The sequence below is a fragment of the Rana temporaria genome, chromosome 6, assembly GCF_905171775.1.
Source record: "Rana temporaria chromosome 6, aRanTem1.1, whole genome shotgun sequence".
NCBI classification, from domain to species: Eukaryota; Metazoa; Chordata; class Amphibia; order Anura; family Ranidae; genus Rana; species Rana temporaria.
The window spans coordinates 172,843,166-172,867,122 of record NC_053494.1 but is presented as its reverse complement, the minus strand read 5'-3'; the positions used below and the strand labels follow the sequence as shown (position 1 = coordinate 172,867,122).

The window sequence follows — 23,957 nt, the reverse complement described above, 5'->3', positions numbered from 1 at the left end:
AGTGAATATTCATGCTCTGTGCCACAAGCCCACCCTATTTTGAAGCCTATAAGTCTCTAATAAGGAGTCACTGGCTCTAAAAAAAACACCCCCGCCACTGTAATTCATGCGCCCGGCAGCCTGGGAGGGGCCAGACACATGAATAGGGAGTAGCGACCGTGGATCATAGAGCATTAAGTAAAAAGTGGCGGCCATGGATAGAGGGGGCGGCGCCAGGGTGCTCCTAATGGACAGGCCACCACTGTCTATAGGAGCAATTGTGGTATAGGGAATAAGTCCGCACTGCCCCACACATAAGCAGCTAACACAACAAATAGACAAATAGTAAACAAGTGGAACTAAAAAAAGTGTAGCGCTAATCAAATGATCTGGTGCACATAATCATGAATGAACATAGTGCTTAAAATAATAATAGAAACAGTAAATTATATAATGGTGCACTAATAAGGAAAAACAAATAACTGTCTGTGAATAAATCAGAAGATTATGCACCAATAGACAACTGAATGTCTATATTGGAATGAGTGAAAGTTCAAAACTTAGTGATGGTTTCAAACATAAAAGTAATATAGGTGAAAACACAGTGAAGTGAAGAAAACCGCCACCAGTAGGTAGAAGGCTTACTACAATGTTTGAACCCGAAAGAACGTACGTTCAGTGGTTCAAACGAGCTTTGTGTGGAATGACCACTGGGAACTAGATCATCAGTTACGCTCCAAGCGTTAGCAGGTTAAATACAACCACTGAGGGGAGGCTATCCTTGCAAGTTATTCTCATAAAGAGCGGTGGTCTAGATAGACCCAAGGTGATGTGAAGGAATGAGGATCAAGAAATGGGAGGAAAAGAAGGGCACATAGCGTAATACTGTATAAAAGTGGAATTTTAATGTAGTAGGAACACTTACATTATAGAAGACAAATAGCGCTTTTCAAAGTACTTGTGGCAACAGTGGAGTCCTCCCGACGCGTTTCTAAGCATAGGATATCGTCTGGGGTGTCCCTCCAGAAATACATAAACAATATGACACCAATAATAAGAGACCAGCCCCCATCATGTCAGCATTGTAAAAAATAAAATTTCCTGTGAAGCAAAGATGGCGGCCCGGCGTGCGTTCCACGCCTCTACCTGGATATGTATGTTAGTGCTGAGCCTCGTTATGGACCTAGATAGAGCAGAGCCGCTTGCGTTCCATGCCTCTATATGAACAAGTGCAATGGTGTGAGACCTCGCTCATGAGCATGACGCGACACGTGGCGTGGTACGTGACACGTCATCTGCGCTCCATGTCTCACTACCAAGGAAGCAATTGCGTTCCAACTTGCATTACAGGCACGCAATAAAGGAACAATTGGCAGTCATCCATATCTCCACTAGAGGCTGCTATTTGAGATAAGATCCATGCTGGTGTTCTATCGAACACTCTTCTCATTTCGGCGAATTAGAAAAAGGGTCTCATACCCACTTCTGATTGGCCGGATTGAGGATCAGTGTTTCAATAGTGAATATTCATGCTCTGTGCCACAAGCCCACCCTATTTTGAAGCCTATAAGTCTCTAATAAGGAGTCACTGGCTCTAAAAAAAACACCCCCGCCACTGTAATTCATGCGCCCGGCAGCCTGAAAGGAGCCAGACACATGAATAGGGAGTAACGACCGTGGATCATAGAGCATTAAGTAAAATGTGGCGGCCATGGATAGAGGGGGCGGCGCCAGGGTGCTCCTAATGGACGGGCCACCACTTTTTTTAGGAGCAATTGTGGTATAGGGAATAATTCTGTTCTGCCCCACAGGTAAGCAGCTAACACAACAAATAGACAAATAGTAAACAAGTGGAACTAAAAAAGTGTAGCGCTAATCAAATGATCTGGTGCACATAATCATGAATGAACATAGTGCTTAAAATTATAATAGAAACAGTAAATTATATGATGGTGCACTAATAAGGAAAAACAAAACAAATAACTGTCTGTGAATAAATCAGAAGATAATGCACCAATAGATAACTGAATGTCTATATTGGAATGAGTGAAAGTTCAAAACTTAGTGATGGTTTCAAACATAAAAGTAATATAGGTGAAAACACAGTGAAGTGAAGAAAACCGCCACCAGTAGGTAGAAGGCTTATCACATGCTCATGTGCAGCTCAGTGTACATTCTACTGAAGACTGTGAGCAGGCAGGTAGAATTTCTTTTCTTGCAGGCAGGTAGATTTATTTTCATGTTTTTTTTCTGTGAGCGGGTAGGTTTATTTTTAACGCTAGTGAAACTAGTATTAATATAGGACACCAGTTTCACTTTAAATTGAATGTGATAAATACCTGCAGAATCACAGGGATTGCAAATGTACCTTTGTCCTAAATACAAAAAACACAAATGTTCCTTAGAACTGGATTCCTGATTGAAAAACTGTTTACACGTGTTAAGTGATAAACATGTGGCAAACTCCAGCTGACGTGTGTAGTGGAAAGTGGAAGGGAAGAGACTGATTTTCAAATTGATTACGAAACACTATGGGCCAGATCCATGTAGCGCGGCGCTTCTTTACGTCTGGCATAGTGTATCTCAGATACACTACGCCGCCGTAACTTACAGTGTATTTCCCGTATCCACAAAGAATTTGCGCCGTAAGTTACGGCGGCGTAGTGTATCTGTGTCGGCGTAAGGGCGCGCAATTCAAATGGATGAGATGGGGGCGTGTTTTATGTTAATACGTCTTGACCCAACGTAAATGAAGTTTTTTTTTAACATCGCATGCGCCGTCCGTGGGGGTATCCCAGTGCGCATGCTCCAAATTAACCCACAACAAGCCAAAGGTTTCGACGTGGACGTAATTCTACGCAAAGCCCTATTCGCGAACGACTTACGCAAACGATGTAAAATTTAAAAAATTCGACGCGGGAACGACGTCCATACTTAACATTGAGTACGCCTTATATAGCAGGGGTAACTTTATGCCGGAAAAAGCCTTACGGAAACTCCGGACGTACGTTTGTGGATTCGCGTATCTAGCTAATTTGCATGCTCAACGCGGAAATCAACGGAAGCGCCACCTAGCGGCCAGTGTAAATATGCATCTTAGATCCGATGGCGTACTAAGACGTACGCCAGTTGGATCTAGCCCAGCTTCAGGAGTATCTTGTTTTGTGGATAAAAAACAAAGATACGCAGGAGCAACCTAGCAGTTACGTGGCGTATCAATACATACACTAGCGCAACTGCTTCGTGGATCTGGCCCCATATATATAAAACATCTTCTTAGTTTCTAGCCTACAGCCTTTCCTGTAGTGCATAAGGGCGATGCAGTGCATGTTTCAGTGCATGTATTCATGTTTTCTATTTCAAAAATTCCTTGTAGGTCCTCGGGAATGCTCAGAAAGTGAATTCAAATGTGATAATCTGCACTGCATTCCCAGCCGCTGGCTCTGTGACCACGATAATGACTGCGAAGATAACTCAGATGAAAGAGACTGTGGTATGTACATAACATGTGATTCATGGGGATGCAAAGTAAATTCCATCATATAGTTTCATAGTTGGTAAAGTTGAATAAAGACCATCCAGTATATTCAGTGCCTTGAAAAGGTACTCATACCTCTTGAAATTTTCTACATTTTGTCATGTCACACCCAAAAACGTAAATGTATTTTATTGGCATTTTATGTGATAGACCAACACAAATGTCACATAATTGTGAAGTAGAAGGAAAATGATAAATGGTTTTCATTTTTTTTTTACAAATACCTGAAAAATCGTGGGGTGCATTTGTATTCAGCCGCCTTTACTCTGATACCTTTAACTAAAATCGAATGGAACCAATTGCCTTCAGAAGTCTCCTAGATTAGTAAATAGAGTCCACCTGTGTGTCATTTAATCTCAGTATAATTACAGCTGTTATGTGAAACCCTCTGAGGTTTGTTAGAAAACCGTAGTGAACAAACAGCATCATGAAGGCCAAGGAACACACCAGACAGGTCAGGGATAAAGTTGTGGAGAAGTTCAAAGCAGGGTTAGGTTATAAAAAAATATCCCAGGCTTTGAACATCTCACGGAGCATTGTTCAATCAATCGTCCGAAAATGGAAAGAGTATGGCACAACTGCAAACCTACCAAGACATGGCCATCTACCTAAACTGACAGGCAAGGAGAGCAATTATCAGAGAAGCAGCTAAGAGGCCCATGGTAACTCTGGAGGAGCTGAAGGGATCCACAGCTCAGGTGGGAGAATCTGTCCACAGGCTAACTATTACTCGTACAGTACACAAATCTGGCCTTTATGGAAGAGTGGCAAAAAGAAAGCCATTGTTGAAGAAGGGCCATAAGAAGTCCCTTTTGCAGTTTGCAAGAAGCCATGTGGGGGACACAGAAAACATGTGGAAGAAGGTGCTCTGATCAGATGAGACCCAAAGTAACTTTTTGGCCTAAAAGCAAAACACTATGGCCCGGATTCACAAACAGCGGCGCATATTTACGTATAATGAACGGCGCATGCTCCGTCCCGTGGACGCATCCCAGTGTGCATGCTCAGAATCACGTCGGATCTACTCCCTAAGATACGACGGATCACTGCCTACGGAGTGAACATAACCTACGCCCAGCCATATTCACGTCCAACGTAAACAACGTAAAATACGACGGCTTGTGTTCCCTGGTGCAGCCCTTTGCATGGATGCTGCTGAGTTACACCTCCTTTATGGGGCATAACTTTACGCCGGACGTATGACTTTACACGCACTGCGTCAGACGGATGTACATTCGTGAATCGGCGTATCTCCCTCATTTGCATATGTGAATAGAAAATCAATGGGAGCGCCAAATACGTCCAGCGTAAACATGCGCCCACTCTATGCCGGCGTAAGCAAGTTACGTCGGATGAAGCCTATTTTCAGGCGTATCTTGGTTTTGTGGGCACGGCGCACAGATACGACAGCGCACATTAGCACTTACGCGGCATATCTCGAGATACGTAGGCGCAAGTGCTTTGTGAATCCAGGCCTATGTGTGGCAGAAAACCAACACTGCACATCACCCTGAACACACCATCCCCACTGTGAAACATAGTGGTGGCAGCATCATGTTGTGGGGGATGCTTTTCTTCAGCAGCGACAGGGAAGCTGGTCAGAGTTGATGGGAAGGCGGATGGAGCGAAATACAGGGCAATAATAGAATTAATCCTGTTAGAGTCAGCAAAAGACTGAGACTGGAGCGGAGGTTCACCTTCCAGCAGGACAATGACCGTAAACATACAGCCAGAGCTACAATGGAATGGTTTAGATCAAAGCATATTCATGTGTTAGCCTGGAGAGCACAACACAGGGAACCTCCACCCAGCTCTCAACTCCGCCACTTCTCTTCTCACGGCCCCGGGATGCCGCTCCCGGGGAGAAATTAGTGGCCACTAGGCATAGCATCCAAGGGAGGGCTGGACTGGAGGGGGGCCAGATCCGGCCATGTCAGTGTATCTCCCACCAGCAGCTGAAAGTCAGGCCCCGTACACACGACCGGATCTATCCGCTGGGATTGATCCGCGGATCAGTTCCAGCAGATAGATCCCATCGTGTGTACGTCCGAGCAGACATTTTCAGGCGGATAAAAATCCAGCCGACGGATTCCCAGCGGATAAAAATTTCTTAGCATGCTAAGAAATCTATCCGCTGGAATCCAGTCCAGCGGACTGATCCGGTCGTCTGTACAGACTCACCGGATCAGTCTGTCCGCTCCCATCCCTCGCATGCGTCGTAATGATTCGACGCATGCGTGGAAGTATTTACCTTCCAGGGTCGCGCACGTCGCCGCGTCATCGTCGCCGCGTCATCGTCGCGGCGACGGCGCGGCCACGTCACCGCGGATGTATTCCGCTGGGATTTCGATCTGATGGTGTGTACAGCCATCAGATCCAAATCTGCCAGAGGATTTATCCGCTGGAAACGGTCCGGCGGACCGTTTCCAGCGGATATCCTCTCATCTGTACGAGGCCTCAGAGGGAGGGAGGGAAGGAGAAACTGTCTTTTAGCTGCTGAAGAGACCAGCTAAGGGCATCATTCTGCATTTTCTCCTCCCCGCCCCACCTGCTGTCCGGGGCCCTTGTGTGTCCGGGCCCCCTACAGAAGTATGGGTGGTACCCCCTGATGGCGGCCCTGACTGTATGTATAATCCTAATAATTTTGGAAAACTATCTGACTGGGAAGAGATTAGAGAAGATTTTTCACTAAAAATCTGGTTTACATATGTGACAAAAATCAAGCTATGAGCATATCGCCAACATTTTATCAACACCTAAAGCTCAAGTGAACATGTAGTTTAAATTGGCTAAAAATATTATAAGCACGTGAAAATAAAAATGTAATTAAAAGTCGCACTGTGTATTTTCTTTAAAGCAGCCACAGCCTAAGATTAAGAAAACCTGCTCCCTGCCATCATCCTGGAAAGAAGGACTTTTACGTTCTATGTTGTTTTTTTGCAAAGGTCCTGCATGCTCCCTGCTGATTGGAGAGCTCTAACTGTCAGGGGGGAAGTCAAACCTCTGCAGAGAGACCTCTGATTCTACACAGATAACAATGGTCCAACTCTGCAGCATGCTGGCAGGGGACAGGATTTTCTAGACAGACTGTGGCTGCTTTCTAAATAAAAATAATGTAAGAGTATGAATGCCTTTCATTTTCATGCATGTGGATTTTATTTAGTTGATTTAAACTAAAAGTTCAGTTAGGCTTTTTGGTCGCTGTTCATTAAAATAACAATTAATCTCTCTGTTCTTTGTGTTTAGAGATGAGGACCTGCCATCCTGGATATTTCCAGTGCAGAAGTGGACACTGTGTTGCTCAGCGCTTCCGGTGTGATGGAACTGCAGACTGTCTGGATATTTCAGATGAAGACGCTTGCCGTGAGTGTCAAAATTTGCGAATGCTTTTTGTAATTAATTGCCTTTACAGGGCTTTATTCATTGAAGGAACAAATGCATTCACACTTGTTTGTTTATGTGCATCAGCATTTAAGACATGTTGGGGAGAAATTAACAAAGAGTTGTACAAGCGCAAGCTTGCATCACTCTTCTCAACATTAAAAATGAAGCTTCTATTTAACAAAAGGGGTGCAAGCCTCTTTGGTTATGAGAAACAATCAGTTCTCTGCTCTGCTGTGTCTATGACAGGCAGCACAGAGAACATGAGAGCAGGAGCTGCATGCTCCAGTCTCTCTGCTGACAGCTCATATCCTGTATAACAGGTCACACCTTCTGTTAATTAGGGGCAGACCAGCGTTAATTTTTATTTTACTCTAAAATAGATACTGACAAGGGTAGCACAGATAGACCTAAAAGAGGGTTGTCTGCTTAGTTAATGTGGCGCATGCCAATCCTGAATGTTTCCTGCGCAAGAATGAAGTGCAGTTGCACTGCTGGCAGGGGACCCCAGAAGAGGAGGAAATATCCTTGCACAAAGCAGGTAATTATAACATCTTTTTTATTTGAGGGAAAAAAGAGCCTGTAATATCTCTTTAGACCTGCAGATGTACATATTCCCGCAAAAGTGCCATTTTCAAGAATGACAAAAAGAAATATTGCGCATACCCTATGTGAAAAAATATTAGAAGAACAGCTGCGTCTCAAAAATGTTATACAACATAAAACAAGCAAGTAAAAAGAAAAGGAGTCGCGCTAGATAATACACAGTGAATAGTTGGCTACTAATTTAAGTGAGCTCAATACCAATAAATATCTATGTTAAGTGCATCAAAACAGTTCAAAACATAAAAATATTGCCAAAAAAAATGAAAAATAGAAAAAAGAGTGTATATATGAATCAACAGTCCATTTCAGGGCCGGCCCTATGATGGGACCGGGTGGTACCATGGGTACCAGGCAGCACTTTTAGGGGGGCAGCATACTGATGCCCGCCAGCCCGTTCCGCCAGCTCTGCTACCCAAATAAAATTTATGTCCTTTTTTTCCCATAAATAGAGCTTTCTTTTGGTGATATTTGATCACCTCTGCGGTTTTTATTTTTTGTGCTATAAATATATATATTTTTTAACTTTTTGCTATAATAAATATCCCCAAAATTTAGAAAAAGAAACAATTTTCTTCAGTTTAGGCCAATATGTTTTCTTCTACATATTTTTGGTACCAAAAAAAAAACACAATTAGCGTACATTGATTAGTTTGCGCAAAAGACATTGTGGCCGCCGGCAATTCACAGGTCCCTTTATACTCCTGGATACATGTATAGAGCCATGGCAGGTCCTTTTATACGCCTATATGCATGTATAGAGCCATAACAGGCCCTCTTTATACATCTATAGAGCCATGACAGGCCCTCGTTATACTCCTTTATACATGTATAGAGCCATGAAAGGTCCTCTTTATACTCCTATATACATGTATAGAGCCATGGCAGGTCCTCTTTATATTCCTTTACATGTAAAGAGTCTCGGCAGGTCCTCTATATACAGTACATGTATAGAGCCATGACAGGTCCTCTTTATACTTCTTTATACATGTATAGAGCCATGACAGGTTCTCTTTATACATCTATAGAGCCATGACAGGCACTCGTTATACTCCTTTGTACATGTATAGAGCCATGTCAAGTACTCTTTATAATAAAAAATAGGAGTTGCGCTAAAAAACCTTATATATAAGTGACCATATAAAATAAAAAATAAAAAAGGAGTTGTGCTAGAAACACCTCGTAATGATGACCAAAAGGTCAAATGTGTAGATAGTCCCAATAAATATACACATACAAAATTGGTGAGGAAATGTGCAATTGTCCAAACAATAGGAAACGAATCCAATTCCGTAGCTAACGCTGGATCAATATCAGGGTAAACACATTCAAGCTGACCCTTACCGGAAGAATAGATCCCTATGGATCAAAATGAGCAATCCGTGATGTAACCAATTGAAGATCCAACATAGGACGGTTGAGAAGCTCCCACATCAATGGACTCAGCCCAGTAGAAAAGGAAAAAAAAAAAAACAATAGTGCAAACTCGTATGGCAAACAAACACTCTGGCTATCTCCCGGTGACTAATAATGACAGACACTGTGAAGTAAAGCTGAAGCACCACCACCATAGAGACACACTGACCCTTACCGGAACTTAGCGACCCTCAAGGGATCAATAATGCATGGTAGTGTGTTACAGCTGTCAGCAGAGATGCGCTTCAAACTGGTCCGACTTGTACAGCTCAGAACTGCTATCACAGTTAAACAGTGCTTGCAGGTAAGTTTCCCAGTAGCAGGCTTTCAGGCAGGACACTGCCAAGTGCTTTTACAGCTTTTCACAGCTTTTCCATGTCCACCATTCACCATGCACAGCCTCCACTATGCTCCTTCAGGAGTCTTATATACATTTATAGAGTAATGACAGGTCCTCTATATACATGTATAGAGCCATGACAGGTCCTCTTTGACAGGTCCTCTTTATACTCCTATACATGTATAGAGCAATGACAGGTCCTCTTTATACTCCTTTATACATGTATAGAGCCATGATGGGTCCCCTTTAGTTATCATGATATAAAATAATGAATGTGGGGGCCTTTTGGTTGGCGTGATTTTTTTCTGGGGGGGGGCAGCATTTCATTCTTGGTCCCAGGCAGCACAATGTCTTGGGCCGGCACTGATCCATTTAAAGCACAATAAAAAGAAGTGAGTCCCAGGTGTAAAGCAAATCCACAAATCCACATAAGTTGTGATTGACGAACAGGAGACCTCCACCAACAAGAAACACAGACCCTTACCAGAGTCTAAGATCTCTATGAGATCAGAAACAGCATAAGTCTGCAGACATCCAATAGCCACAGCAGGAACGTGATCAATCGTCAATCCAGTTGCAATTAGGAAACACTGAGTCAATCCCCCAAATATTCACCAGATACGTAAAAACGTTTAGGGTTTAATAGATAAAGAAGTAGATTGTGCACTTACAGCAATCATAAAATGTAACAGCATGGAATAACAGCCGGCCGGTCTGTTTGGAGCGTGTGCCCGAGTCTTCCGGGTCCTCACACGTACAACGCGGTGACGTCAGAGCGCCGCCTCCCGACGTTTCGTCACAACAGGGACTTGTTCACGGTGGAATCCCCACTCTGCTCTGTCCAACTACAGCATGCCTGAGCATGGCACATCCCTTCTCCCGCCCCTCTCTCCCTGGCTGTATGCTCTGTCTGTGAAGCTGACACATTGAAAGAGAGCCAGTGAGCCCCCAGGACCCTCCAAGTTAGTAAGCACTGACCAGACCCTGCCCCCTCTCTCTTTCCCTTCCCCCTCCCTCTCGCTCCCTGTCCCCCTCTCTTCCTGCCCCTTCTCTCTCTCCCTGCCCCTTCTCTCTCTCCCTGACCCCCTTTCTCTCTCTCTTCCCCCCTCTCTCTATCCATGCCCCCTCTCTCTCTCCCTGTCGCCTCTCCCCCATCACTCTCTGCCCACTTCTCTCTTTCTGCCCTTTCTCTCTCCCCCCTTACTCTCTAACCCCATCTCTCTCTCTCGCAAGTTGCAAAAATTATTGGGCCGGTGCCAACTTTTGTCCGAAGGTTTTTGAAGGTGGTAGTTTGAGTTTTGCTCTGGCAGTATGGTTCCCAGCTCTTTTGTTATTTCTATTTTTGGGTCCACCATTCTTCTTTCTTGCACTGCTCTGGAAGTCCTATCTGTCATGAAAAAAAGATGTGTCCTTCAATCGACGGAAGAGAAAATTGGATTTTTGTACTTGCTATCCTTTTCTCTGAGTACATTGAAGAACATAGCGCCCACTCCGTTTTTTTTGGCTGTCCTTCTGTTATTATCTGGTAGTACTGCTGGCTCCTAACTGAACTCTTTGTCACAGATGGGGGGTTTGGCCACCACCAGAAGGCCATCCCTTAGATGTAGTTTTAATTTAGTTGCACCTAGCATCTTGCTTCTGAAGGCTGCAACATCCAACCCATCCAGCATGAAGAAAAGTTGTATCCTTCAATGCACTCAGAGAAAAGGATTTTACAATGAGTACAAAAATCAAATTTTTTCAAACACAGGGGCACTGGGAAGTCCAGTAGTATATAATTTGTGTATTTATACATGATTATGCTTGTACAGGATGCTCACTTCTATAAACTCTTTCTTCTGTAGCCACACGCTATCCCAATGGGACATACTGTCCACCCTCCATGTTCGAGTGTGACAATCATATCTGCATCCTACCATACTGGAAGTGTGACGGTGACAATGACTGTGGAGATAACTCAGATGAAGAGCTCAACCTTTGCTGTAAGTAGAGACTCTAGAGATTGTGTTCTTGTTGAACAGATTCCATAACAATTTGTATTCTAATTTGCTGTTTATACCACATAGTGGACATCCCTTGTGATCCTCCATTCAGATTCCGGTGCCACAACAACCGCTGCATCTATAGACATGAGATCTGCAACAGCGTGGATGATTGCGGGGATGGAAGTGATGAAGCAGAAGAACAATGTAAGTGTGGCATGTTTGGTAATGGTATTTAACTACTTACTGCCGAGGTGATGCATATATGCGGCCTCTCGGCAGGTGGGCTGTAACGCAGAGAAGCTGCATATATGTGGCCTTATGTAAACTGTTTTTTGTGCAGAGAGCGCACACCCTGTGCACTCCCAGCACGGTGACCAGTCGGGACCGTAAAGCTCCCAATGCATATTTGCAACTGGGAGCTTTCCGATCATGTGACACCTTTGACCATTGTAACAGCCAATCACAGCGATCACATGACCCAAATGCCTGCCTCCACCTCCAGGCATTTAGAAGTATTGAAGTATAGGGAAAGCTTCTAGTTGAGACACCTTCTGGTGACAATTGTCTAAGAAAAAAATTCTGCTCACTTAGGAGAGATTTTCTCACTTCATGTTGTATCTCCAAGACAAGACAGGAAGTGAAGGAAAATCTTACTAATGGGACACAGCAAAAAAACAAAAAAACACAAACAACTGATTCTGGGTTTGATTTCAGCTCTCAGCAGTGTTACTCCATTCATAAAATGCAGGCTATGGTTTGGAGCCTGCAGTATGTCATGGAGGTCTCACTACGTAACACAACAATGAGAATTCTGTGATTGGAGGAGATGCTGGTCACATGATTTAACCACTTCCCTACCGAGTCATAGTAAAATGACGTTGGCGGGAACCTTTCGTCTTTCAGAGTGGACGTCATATGACGTCCTTGTATTCTCGGCCGCTAGGCGGCGCGCGCGCCGTCGCATTACTCGGGAACCAGTGCGTGTGCCCGGCGGCCGCGATGTCTGCCAGGCACCCGCGATTGCCCGCAATCACGGCAGGAACATGGATCTGTGTGTGTAAACACTCAGATCCATGTCCTGTCAGCGATCAGGATACAGATGTGTGTTCCCAGTACAGAGGAACACACATCGATCTCCTCCCCTTGTGAGTCCCCCTCCCCCTACAGTTAGAACACACTTTAGGGAACATATTTAACCCCTTCAGCGCCCCCTAGTGTTAACCCCTTCCCTGCCAGTCACATTTACACAGTAATCTGTGCAGTTTTATAGCACTAATCGCTGTGTAAATGTGAATGGTCCCAAAAGGGGCCGATATGTCCGCCGCAATGTCACGGTCACAATAAAAATCGCAGATCACAGCCATTACTAGTAAAAAAAAAAAAAAAAAAAAAAAAATCCATAATTCTATTACCTATTTTGTAGATGTTAGAACGTTTGCGCAAACTGATACGCTTATTTTTTTTTTTTTTACCATAAATATGTAGAAGAATACGTATCGGTCTAAACTGAGGTGATCAAATACCACCAAAACAAAGCTCTTTTTGTGGGAAAAAAAGGGCGTCAATTTTGTTTGGGAGCCACGTCGCACAAACGCGCAATTGTCATTCAAAGTGCGACAGCGCCGAAAACTAAAAATTGGTCTGGGCAGGAAGAGGGAAAAATGCCCTGTATGGAAGTGGTTAAAGAGGAGTCGTCGTCGTCGTCGTCCCCCCCCCCCCCCAATTCTCCAAAAATACCGTAGCTGTTGACTTTTACTTACCTGTTCAGGCATCCAGCAGTGTCCTCAACCAAGCCGATTCTTGAATTGGCTCTCGAGTTCTGGCACCGCCATCACGGCTAAGGGAAACTGACAGTGAAGCTTTGCGACTTCACAGCTGGTTCCATACTGCGCATTCGCGAATCGGGACGCCCTCTGTGAATGGGCTGGCTGCGGGGGGGGGGGGGGGTAAGAGGAGGAACAAACTTCCGGCTCACTTTGCGGATGCGGTCAAAACCAGGTACCCACTCCTCCCCAAAAGGTGCCTAATGTGGCAGCGGAGGGGGAGGAGGAGGCCTTTTGGGTGGAGCTCTGCTTCAAAGTGACAGATTACAAGGCTGAACTTCTCCATTTATTTCTGGGATGTGCAACTTCCCTTGCAGAATGAACAGTCCATTTAAAGCTGAAGTTTAATTTGCTTCTATTTTCTCCTCCCAAATGTTCAGTAGACTTTTTAAATAAAACTTTTTCACTCTTTTCTATGCAATGCAGTCAGATCCTGACTGATGCAAATGTTGTTCAATCCACCAGTGCCATAATATGTAAAACCTTCACATTCTACAAAAAACAATGAATACTGGTATACTGGCTGCATAATCTATACATGGGCATGAAATTTGTATGCACGCTGTACATACCCAATTACTATTATATTGGTTCTAAAACTGTCTGATAATTACTGTATCTACAAGCTGGTGTCTGTGTAGATTTCCAATGGCATTATAAGAGACACATTAGAAAACGGTGGAAAGGAATAAACATCAGGCAGAGGGCCTTCTCTTTTAACATGCTGTCCATTACCATTCATCTTCTGACAGCTGGAATCTATATCCTGTTGGTAGATAGAGCAAACGTAGACAGTCATTTATTATTCATACACTAATAAATGAGGTTAAGTGTTTACTGCCTTTTTTGCATTTATTTTAGTGATTTAATGTTATGTGCTACAGTTTTATATTGAAGAAACTTCTATGGATAAGCAGTAAATACATGAAGGGATATAATACATTCTGATTGTGTCTCCAGGTAGACCACCCACTCCCAGACCATGTACAGAGGACGAATACAAATGTGGCAACTCCCACTGCATTCCTCATCACTATGCCTGTGACAACTACGATGACTGCGGAGACAGCTCTGATGAAATTGGCTGCAGTAAGTACATGAGTTCCTGTCACTGCTTGCTAATGCCCTTTATAACCACTGCAGGTCCCATACATTTCCGTAATCGTCTACAGATTTTTTTAAATTCATTTGAGATATCTGGGAGGTAGAATCTCGCGCCAAAATATAAGGAAAAAAAAAATATATATAATAAATAACCTGAGCTGCTACCCCAAAATTACAGTGAAATGTAACAATGTGAATGAGTGAAGAAAACGAGGGCGCTAGGGATATTGATCATCTAAATTTAAATAAATAAATAATGACTAATCAATAGTAAATAATCAGCAACAATGATTCATCATAAATGGTGAGAAAATATAAAGTGAATAATATTATTAATAATAAGACTGCAAAACAATAATGTCCATCATAATACAGACTCCCTATTAGGGAGATATCTTTAGTTAAAAAGAGGTCAAATAGGCATGGGTTATAACCATAGATTCCAGACGTAGCTCTTGATGTCTCGATATCGTCATACTCAACACCACATGAAGTAAATCAAAAAGAGAAATCGCCATATAATGATAACGTTTATTTAAAAATGATATATAAAACAGACAACGCCAAATGGCCCCTTACTTGAAAAGTGCCTTAACCCGGCACTGAGGCTGGTCGGCGTCGAGGCGCACTGGTCACGCACAATCTACGTACTTCCGGTCACGCTGGTCCTCTCTTCCTGAGAGGTGGAACGCACGCTGGCTGCAGGCTTCCTGAAGCGCGGGACCGTCTCTCCATACGCCATCCAACGCCGACCAGCCTCAGTGCCGGGTTAAGGCACTTTTCAAGTAAGGGGCCATTTGGCGTTGTCTGTTTTATATATAATTTTTAAATAAACGTTATCATTCTATGGCGATTTCTCTTTTTGATTTACTTCATGTGGTGTTGAGTATGACGATATCGAGACATCAAGAGCTACGTCTGGAATCTATGGTTATAACCCATGCCTATTTGACCTCTTTTTAACTAAAGGGGTCAACATCTTGTGGTAAGGTGCCATCCATGAGCACTTTTTTGTGGTGATTACATTTTTCTCTTCTTATGGTGGAGGTGGAAACCTGTACTGATTAAGTGGAATCATCCTTCAAGCATTTGTTTATTAATCACTGTTTGGACTTTTTCTTCTGCACAATATTGGTTAAAGATATCTCCCTAATAGGGAGTCTGTATTATGATGGACATTATTGTTTTACAGTCTTATTATCAATAATATTATTCACTTTATATTTTCTCACCATTTATGATGAATCATTGTTGCTGATTATTTACTATTGATTAGTCATTATTTATTTATTAAAATTTAGATGATCATTTGAGATATCTGTATGTTATTAGCCACTTTTTTTCCCTGGCTTACATCTGTTTCAACAGTATATTAAAAACAAATGAACACTATAGGTTGATACCAGGCATCTGAAGGTATCTACTTATACATTGTCTGCACTCAGTGCCAATCTGCTGCTACAGTCATACATGGAATACCCAATACTTCTAGGCTTGGGGAAGCACAGAAAACAAAGCAACCAGTCACAAGGCCTGTGAGATTTCAATTTTTAGAAAGTATTTTTAAAATATGTGGCAGAGGTGTCAGCCTGTCATACGCATTGCTTCAATAGATTTTTGGGTAGCCTATCAGGTCCATCAGATAGGCAGCCCAGTGGCATTGTAAGAATTCTACATTCCAGATTCCCACAGCACTAATACCTCTCCCCTAAAGTACCATCAGCACTATTACCTCTTCTAGACCCTAGATACCCCCTCAACACTGTGGCTCCTCTACACCCTTTATACCTCAAGCACTGTGACACCCTATACACCCCAGTACACCCCACATTATGAGCATTCTGCACCCTCTAATCCCCTCCTGGCCAGATTTCCCTCCAGCACTGTTACCTCCTCTTCACTCCGGAAACAACCCTAGCACTTTTATTACACCTTTAAACCCTAGTAGATACCCCTCCAGCACTGTGAACCCTCCACACCAGGTACCCCCAGCACTTTGACCTTCCTATATCCCCGGTACCACCAGCACTGTTATCCTATGCACTGTGACCCACCTACACCCTTTATACCTCCAGTACTGTTACCCCCTATGCACCCCAGTAGCCCAAACATTATGAGCCTTCTGCATCCCCTAATCCCCTACAGTCCAGATTTCCCTCCAGCATTGTTACCTCCTCTACACCCGAGAGACATTCCCAGCACTATTATCCCTTCAAAACCCTAGTAGATACCCCTCCATCACTGTGAACCCTCTACACCAGATACCCCTAGCACTGTGACCTCCCTATATTTCCAGTACCACCAGCATTGTTACCCTATACACTCTAGATAACCCCAGCACTGTGACCTCCCTAAATCCCACATATTCCCACCACTGTCACCCTATGCACTCTAGATACACCTAGCATTTTGATTCCCAGCACGGTTACTCTGTGCCCTCTAGATACACCTAGCACTGTGACCCCTCTACACCCTTTATAGCTCTAGCACTATAACCCCCTATACACCCCAGATACCCCCAACACTTTAAACCCTCTACATCCTCTACAGCCCAGACTTCCCCCAGCACTGTTACTACCTCTACACCCAATATACACTCCAATAATTATTATCCCTTCAAAACCATAGATGCCTCTCGAGCACTGTAAACCCTCTACACACTAGATACCCCTAGCAATGTGACCTCCCTATATCCCAGCTACTGCCAGCACTGTTACCCTATGCATTCTAGATGCCCCCAGCATTGTGACCCCCCTATATCCCAGATACCCCCAGCTCTGTTACCCTATGCACTGTAGATACCTCCAGCACTGTGTCCCTGCTACACTCCTGATACCCCCAGCATCATGGCCCCCTATATCCCCAGTACGGTGATCCCTCTATACCTCAGATACCCTCAACACTACAAATCGTCTTCTCAGATACCTCTAGTACTGTGACCCTTCTACACTGATGATACCCCCCCCCCCCCCAGAACAAATTGTGGAGTGTTGGTATATATGCATTGGCCAAATGAAGGTGCTAACAAGACAGGCTGAAACTGCCCATACTTATAAGTGGATTAGAGTTGTCAGGAGGTGCTTGTATTTGCAGGAAGTTTATGGCAGATAAAAAAAAAAAAGATTCTTAAAAAACTGCAAACAGAGAGGGATGATGCTAAACATACCGAGAAATAGATTTTGGGTTTCTATACTCTTCATAGGCACTATATAGCACAGAATTAATGAGTGCTATCCCTGCTAGCCAGGAAATACACCACATTCATTGCTGCATTTTAAAAATGAAACCTGGCTGGCTGTTGTACTCGGCTTTAGCAGCAGTTTTCTTCCACTGCCGGTTAAGAATGTAAGAATGTGTCCTCTGATTTTTATACATGAATGACCCATATTTTTCTGGTTGTTTTCTCCTAGACCATTATCCCGTGTACATTACAAAACATGTGATTGACATAAGGAGATTTAACGATAAGTCTTCCTGCAGAAGATTTTTTTATCCTCTTTGACCTCAGGTGTTATGCTATCAATTATTTCCCTGGTGCTGCATTCTCCATGACCTACAGTAATAAAAAATAACTAGACATTTCTTAATGGCCCAAAAAATAAGTACAAGTCCCTCAATCTTCCAAAAAAAAGTATGTACAGTCAAAATCACCTATAAAGCCACTACACACTCACTAGCTCTTAAGCTGCACAAGAAAGAACATTGAATAAAAAATGGCAAACTCCACTGCACAAGTAATGAATCTCCGTCATGGAGCTCACCACCAGGGGGCAAACTTCCACCTCTTTAATGATGTCTAGGAGGAACGCTAGCCACATGGAGCCACAGAAAGCTGTATATAATGTAGTATTTTATTATAATTTAAAATAGACAGCCATCCAAATTAAAATCAAAAAATTGGATTAGAATTAACAAGACATCTCATTCATATGGAGAAACATTTTAACCAGGAAGCAGCAGTCACTAAGCTGACTGACGATCTCGAAAGTGGAAACGCCGGTGTGACGTCAGCACATATAGCTCTACCCAAAAGAATATACAAATGCACAAATGAAATATAAAAAAAAAAAAATATTGAATAGCAAGCATGTAAATATTTAAATACCATTAAAAAATAACTGATGTTAAATGTTTCAGTAATAATTTAAATATGTATTTAAAGGTGAATTATATAGCTGTTACTGTTTTATGAAATGTATATATACTGTATATATAGTATTCTCTTTGAATTACTCTTTTATGGTACTTAGACAAAGGGACCGGACGTCACTGCGGAGAAAATATCTGTGAACACAACTGCACTAACCTAGCTGCAGGTGGATTTATCTGTTCATGCCGTCCTGGATATAAAGCCACTGAAAGCGACCGGAATTCCTGCGAAGGTGAGACAGAAGGCAGTATTTTTATACTATTGATTAGACAGAGGATCTGAGAACCAGGGCAGGACTTAGGGTGGTGGGGGCCCCTGGGCTTGAGTGTTGAAGGGGCCCCCTGGAGCCGAGAATTGGGGGGGATCGAAGTTGTTGAGCGGGGGGGAGCGCATTAAAGTTGTTGAGCGGGGGGGGATTTTGCAGTTGTTGAGGGGGGGAGTGCCTCTCACCTGTGCCAACAGCCGGGGCCACAGACTGTCATTAGCCCGGCTGTCGGCTTTCTTCCCTTCAGCAGCCACAGTCCTCCACACACCACTCCGGTTCCTCCTGCTTCCGTGCTGCCTCCTCTTGCAGTGCGGGAAAATTAACCCTTTTGCGGGACTGCGGGAAGAAGCTGTCTGTGCGGGAAAGTCCTGCAGAATCCGTGCGTGTTGGGAGGTATGCGCAGGGCCGCCATCAGGAATTTTGGGGCCCCTTGCACAGCTTAAGGCATGGGCCCCCTGAAGCAGAGAACCTAGGGGGGGTGGGGGTGCTGCCGCCTGAAATTGAGAAGCGTGGGGGCTGCCGCAAATTGAGAAGCGGGGGGGGCCTTTACAAAAAAAAGAAGAAATAAAGAAGAAAACAAATATATATAAATATATGTAGCCATCCGGGGCCCTGGGGACCTCTGGGCCTTTTAATAAAAGAAAAAATAAACCTCTGGGCCCTTTAATAATAAAAAAAAAAAACATTTATAAAAAATACATAAAAAAAGGGAGGTTGCCAAACCCGGGGGCCCTGGGGACCTCTGGGCCCCTGGGAACCTCTGGGCCTTTTAATAAAAAATAAACAAAAATAAAAAAATAAAATAAAAAAAGGGGGGGTTGCCACATGGGGCCCTGGGGACCTCTGAGCCCTTTAATAAAAAAAAAAAAAAAAAAAAATATATATATATATATATATATATAAAAAAAAATGTAATTTTTTTTATAAAAAAGGTGGGTTGCCATCCGGGGGCCCTGGAGACCCCTGGGCCCTTTAATAATAATAATAATAAAAAAAAAAAATATATATATATATATATATATATATATATATATATATATATATATATATATATATATATATATATATATATATATATATAATATATATAAAAATAAATATATAAATTTTTTTTTTTTTTACAAAAAATAAATAAAAAAAAGGGGGTTGCCGTCCGGGGCCCTGGAGACCCCTGGGCCCTTTAATAATAATAAATATATATATATATATATTATATTATATATATATAAAAATAAAAAATATATAAAAAAAACATTTTTTTACAAAAAAAAAATAAAAAAAAGGGGGGTTGCCGTCCGGGGCCCTGGGGGCCTCCGGGCCCCTGGGGACCTCCGGACCCCTAAAAAAAAAAAAAAAAAAAAAAATTTTTTTTTTTTTTTTTTTTTTAAAAGGGGCCCCCTATTGGGTGGGGCCCCTGGGCTTGAGCCCAGTCAAGGCCAATGGTAAGTCCGGCCCTGCTGAGAACCCATAGTCTTACAGACATGTTTGACACACTAACAATAAAGAAATCTTTTTGTTTAGATATTAATGAGTGTGAACTATATGGCATGTGTCCACAAGACTGCAAGAATTCAAAGGGAAGTTATGAGTGCTTCTGTGCAGAAGGTTACCGATCAGTTGGAGATCAGCAAGGAAAGCAATGTGCAGCTGATGGTAAGGAAAATGCATATTTTGTGTATGGTAAGGTAAATCAATACATATATTGATACATAAAAACACTATTATGTTGTAGTTAAAAATTTAGCTGCACTACAACAATAAAAAGAGGAGAAAGTCATAAGGTGTAGGATGCGACTAAGAAAATGACAGGAAAGACCTACTAGAACAGCTGAACTTTATTTGGGGTTAATCAGCGACACTTTAAATGATGGCAGGTGTGTACCAGTGTTGCCAACTGTCCGTATTTTTACAGACAGTTCGTAAAAACGGGCACTTTTTTCTCCCGTTCGTAAATGTCCGTCGTTATGGGAATGTGCCAGTAGAAATAGCCGAGATCGGTTTGGCTTGGAATTGCGCATGGAGATTGGAGGCAGGGGTTGATGGTGGCTGGGGTGGCACCGCAGAGGGAGATTGGAGGAAGGGGGAGATTGGAGGCAGGGGGTGTTAGTGGCAGGGGGTGATTGGAGGCAGGGGGTGATTGGAGGCAGTGGGTGTTGGTGACACCGCAGAGGGGGGTGGTGGCACTGCAGAGGGTGGGGGATGGAGACAGGGGTTGTTGGTGGCACCGCAGAGGGGGATGGAGGCAGGGGACGATGGAGGCAGGGGGTGATTAGAGGCAGGGGGCCTGGGGGAGATTGGAGGCAGGGGGTGTTAGTGGCAGGGGGTGATTGGAGGCAGGGGGTGTTGGTGGCACCGCAGAAGGGGATGGTGGCATCGCAGAGGGTGGGGATGGAGACAGGGGTTGTTGGTGGCACCGCAGAGGGGGATGGAGGCAGGGCACGATGGAGGCAGGAGGTGATTGGAGACAGGGGGCCTGGGGGTGATTGGAGGCTGGGGGAGATTGTGGCACTGCAGAGGGGGGTGAAGGCAGGGGGTGTTGGTGGCAGAGGGGGATGGAGCCAGGGGGTGATGTGACTAAATAATTTGCCCTTATTATATCGAAAATAACAAAAAAAATTTTTTTACCTTAAAGGAGTTCTCTGACCTAAAACTTTTAACCCCCGCTGTGCCCGGGCTGTAAAACTATACAAAATAAACTTTCACTTACCTGCCTACGATCCCCCGTTGTTCCGATATCGCCGTCCCGTTCTCCGGTCCCGGTCTCTTCCGCTTCCTGTGTGTCGGTGACTCATAGTGCGCTCAGCCTATCAGCGGCCGCAGCAATGTCCCGTCGCGGCCGCTGATAGGCTGAGCGCACTATGAGTCACCGACACACAGGAAGCGGAAGAGACCGGGACCGGAGAACGGGACGGCGATATCGGAACAACGGGGGATCGTAGGCAGGTAAGTGAAAGTTTATTTTGTATAGTTTTACAGCCCGGGCACAGCGGGGGTTAAAAGTTTTAGGTCAGAGAACTCCTTTAATATCTGCCTTAAATCACATTGTTATTTGCCTAGCGTACTTGTTTGTAACCTAAATACTGAAATTTGCACCTACAAATTTGATTTCGTAACTTTTGTGAAATGCCAGTAAAAATGTGGCTGCGCCAGTCAATTTCGGGTGTCGTGCCAGTAATCTGGTAGGTTGGCAACACTGGTGTGTACTGACTCCTATTAAACATGAGTTTGAATGTGATTGCTTAATTCTGAACACAGCTACATCTCCAGAAGGTGTGCACACTTATGCAACCACATTATTTTCATCTTTTATTTTTACTTTCCCTCCCCTAAAAGATTTCAGTTTGTTTTTCAACTGAGTTGTACAGTTTATAGGTCACAATAAAGGACCTATACATCACAGAAACCTGACATTTTAACAGGGGTGTGTAGACTTTTTATATCCACTGTAGGTTTGCCAAGCTATTCACAAATTAGTAGTATATAAGTCTAATAAAATTGTGGCACTGTTTGCTAGATTGCACCACCCACTGGTATTGATTGGTAAATAATTACTATTTTTGCAGTATTTCATGTAAACCTAACTAAAATAAAAAACATTCTATTTTAAAGTATAGTATAGTACAGTATATATATATAGACCCAGAAATGTTGTTTGTTTCTGAATATTTAAGGCAAACGGTCCCAAAAAATACAAATTGAAGTAACAACAATCAGCCTGCATATGTATTGTAATTGTAATCAAATCAATAACTTCTTATTGGTTACTCTGAGTTACTATATATTTTACATGGCCTCTTAGTTATTAAAAGGCTTATTATTCTGCATCCTGCTCTCCATGTATTTTTTAGCTGCGATAGACACATGGCATGCATGTATTTTTACTGGAATTCTGCAATATTTCAGGTAATCCTCCATTACTACTGTTGCCAGACAATGTGCGAATAAGAAGATATAACCTTACTTCTGAACAATATTCAGATTATATTGATGAGCAGCAGCACATCCAGGCCCTGGACTATGACTGGGATCCTGAGGGAATCGATCTTAGTAAGTATTACTGGGTTTAACTCTTTTTAACATTAAAGTGGGAGTATACCATCCTATCTTTTAATCTGCAACTACCATGTTGCTGCACATGTGATCCATTAGGACACCAGCCATTGGATGGTTTGACAATTTGGTTGAGAGCACAACCAATGTGACAGCTAGCAATTCCGGCATGCTGGGAATGTTAACTGTTTTTTGAAATTTGAAATCGATGGGTTTACTTTCACTTTAACCACTTCAGCCCCAAAAGGATTTACCCCCTTAATAACCAGGCCATTTTTTGCAATACGGCACTACGACGCTTTAACTGACAATTGTGCGGTCGCGCGACGCTGTACACAAACAAAATTGATGTCCTTTTATTCCCACAAATAGAGCTTTCTTTTGGTGGTATTTGATCACCTCTGAAGTTTTTATTTTCTGTGCTATAAAAAAAAAAATGTTGCTAGAATAAATACCCCCTAAAAAAAAACACATTTCTTCATCAGTTTAGGGCAATATGTATTCTTCTACATATTTTTTTATAAAAATATCGCAATTAGCGTATATTTAAAGGTTTGCGCAAAAGTTAGCGCGTCTACAAAATAAGGGATAGATTTATGGCATTTTTATTATGATTTTTTTTTACTAGTAATTGCGGTGATCAACGATTTTTAGCGGCACCGCGACATTGCAGTGGACAGATCAGACACATTTGACACTTTTTTTGGGAGCAGTGTAATTTATACAGTGATGAACTGATTACTGTATAAATGTCACTTTACATTGTACAGCACTGCGTAAACCGTTGGCGCTAAATAAATAATTATTAAAACAGAAGTATGTCATTGTGTTACTATTCCAAACGACAAGGACTGTACTCCTTGTCTGACATGTCAGCCCACCATAAGGTTATATTTTATGGGTAAATATTAGGGATCGTCCGATTATCGGTGGGGCCGATCATCGGCGGCCAATATAGTTTTTTTTGAAGTATCGTATTGGGCACTAACGTACCCGATATAACCAAAATTGCTTCAAGGGGTTTTACCGGGGTGATGCATGCAGCTACGTACACCCGCCCCCCCCCCCCCGGGAGGCCCGTGCACATCCGCTGGCTGGCCGAAGACCCAAATTCTTCGTTCGGGTCTCGGATTTAGTAACCCGGAAGCGATGTCATGACATCACTTCCCAGGTTACTGGCATCTTAAAGGCGCCAGTTTTAAAAAATATAAAGTATGTAAAAACGCAGATCTTGAAGTTTTGAATACTTTTAAGTGCAGAGGAGGGGTTTGGGGTCTTAAAGACCCCCTAATTCCTCCATAAAGAGTACCTGTCTCTGCTTAT

General features: G+C 43.1%; 1 protein-coding gene across 2 annotated transcripts in view; it reads left to right on the top strand.

Annotated features, from left to right (window-relative positions):
* Nucleotides 1-23,957, top strand: part of LRP2 (LDL receptor related protein 2) — a 327,257-nt gene that overhangs the window by 261,297 nt on the left and 42,003 nt on the right. For both annotated transcript variants that reach the window (XM_040357827.1, XM_040357826.1), the window contains 8 exons: nt 3,356-3,472; nt 6,764-6,880; nt 11,102-11,239; nt 11,324-11,446; nt 14,026-14,154; nt 18,420-18,551; nt 20,106-20,237; nt 22,488-22,631. In XM_040357827.1, coding sequence (XP_040213761.1) covers nt 3,356-3,472; nt 6,764-6,880; nt 11,102-11,239; nt 11,324-11,446; nt 14,026-14,154; nt 18,420-18,551; nt 20,106-20,237; nt 22,488-22,631 — 1,032 coding nt within the window. The remainder of the gene's footprint in view (nt 1-3,355; nt 3,473-6,763; nt 6,881-11,101; nt 11,240-11,323; nt 11,447-14,025; nt 14,155-18,419; nt 18,552-20,105; nt 20,238-22,487; nt 22,632-23,957) is intronic.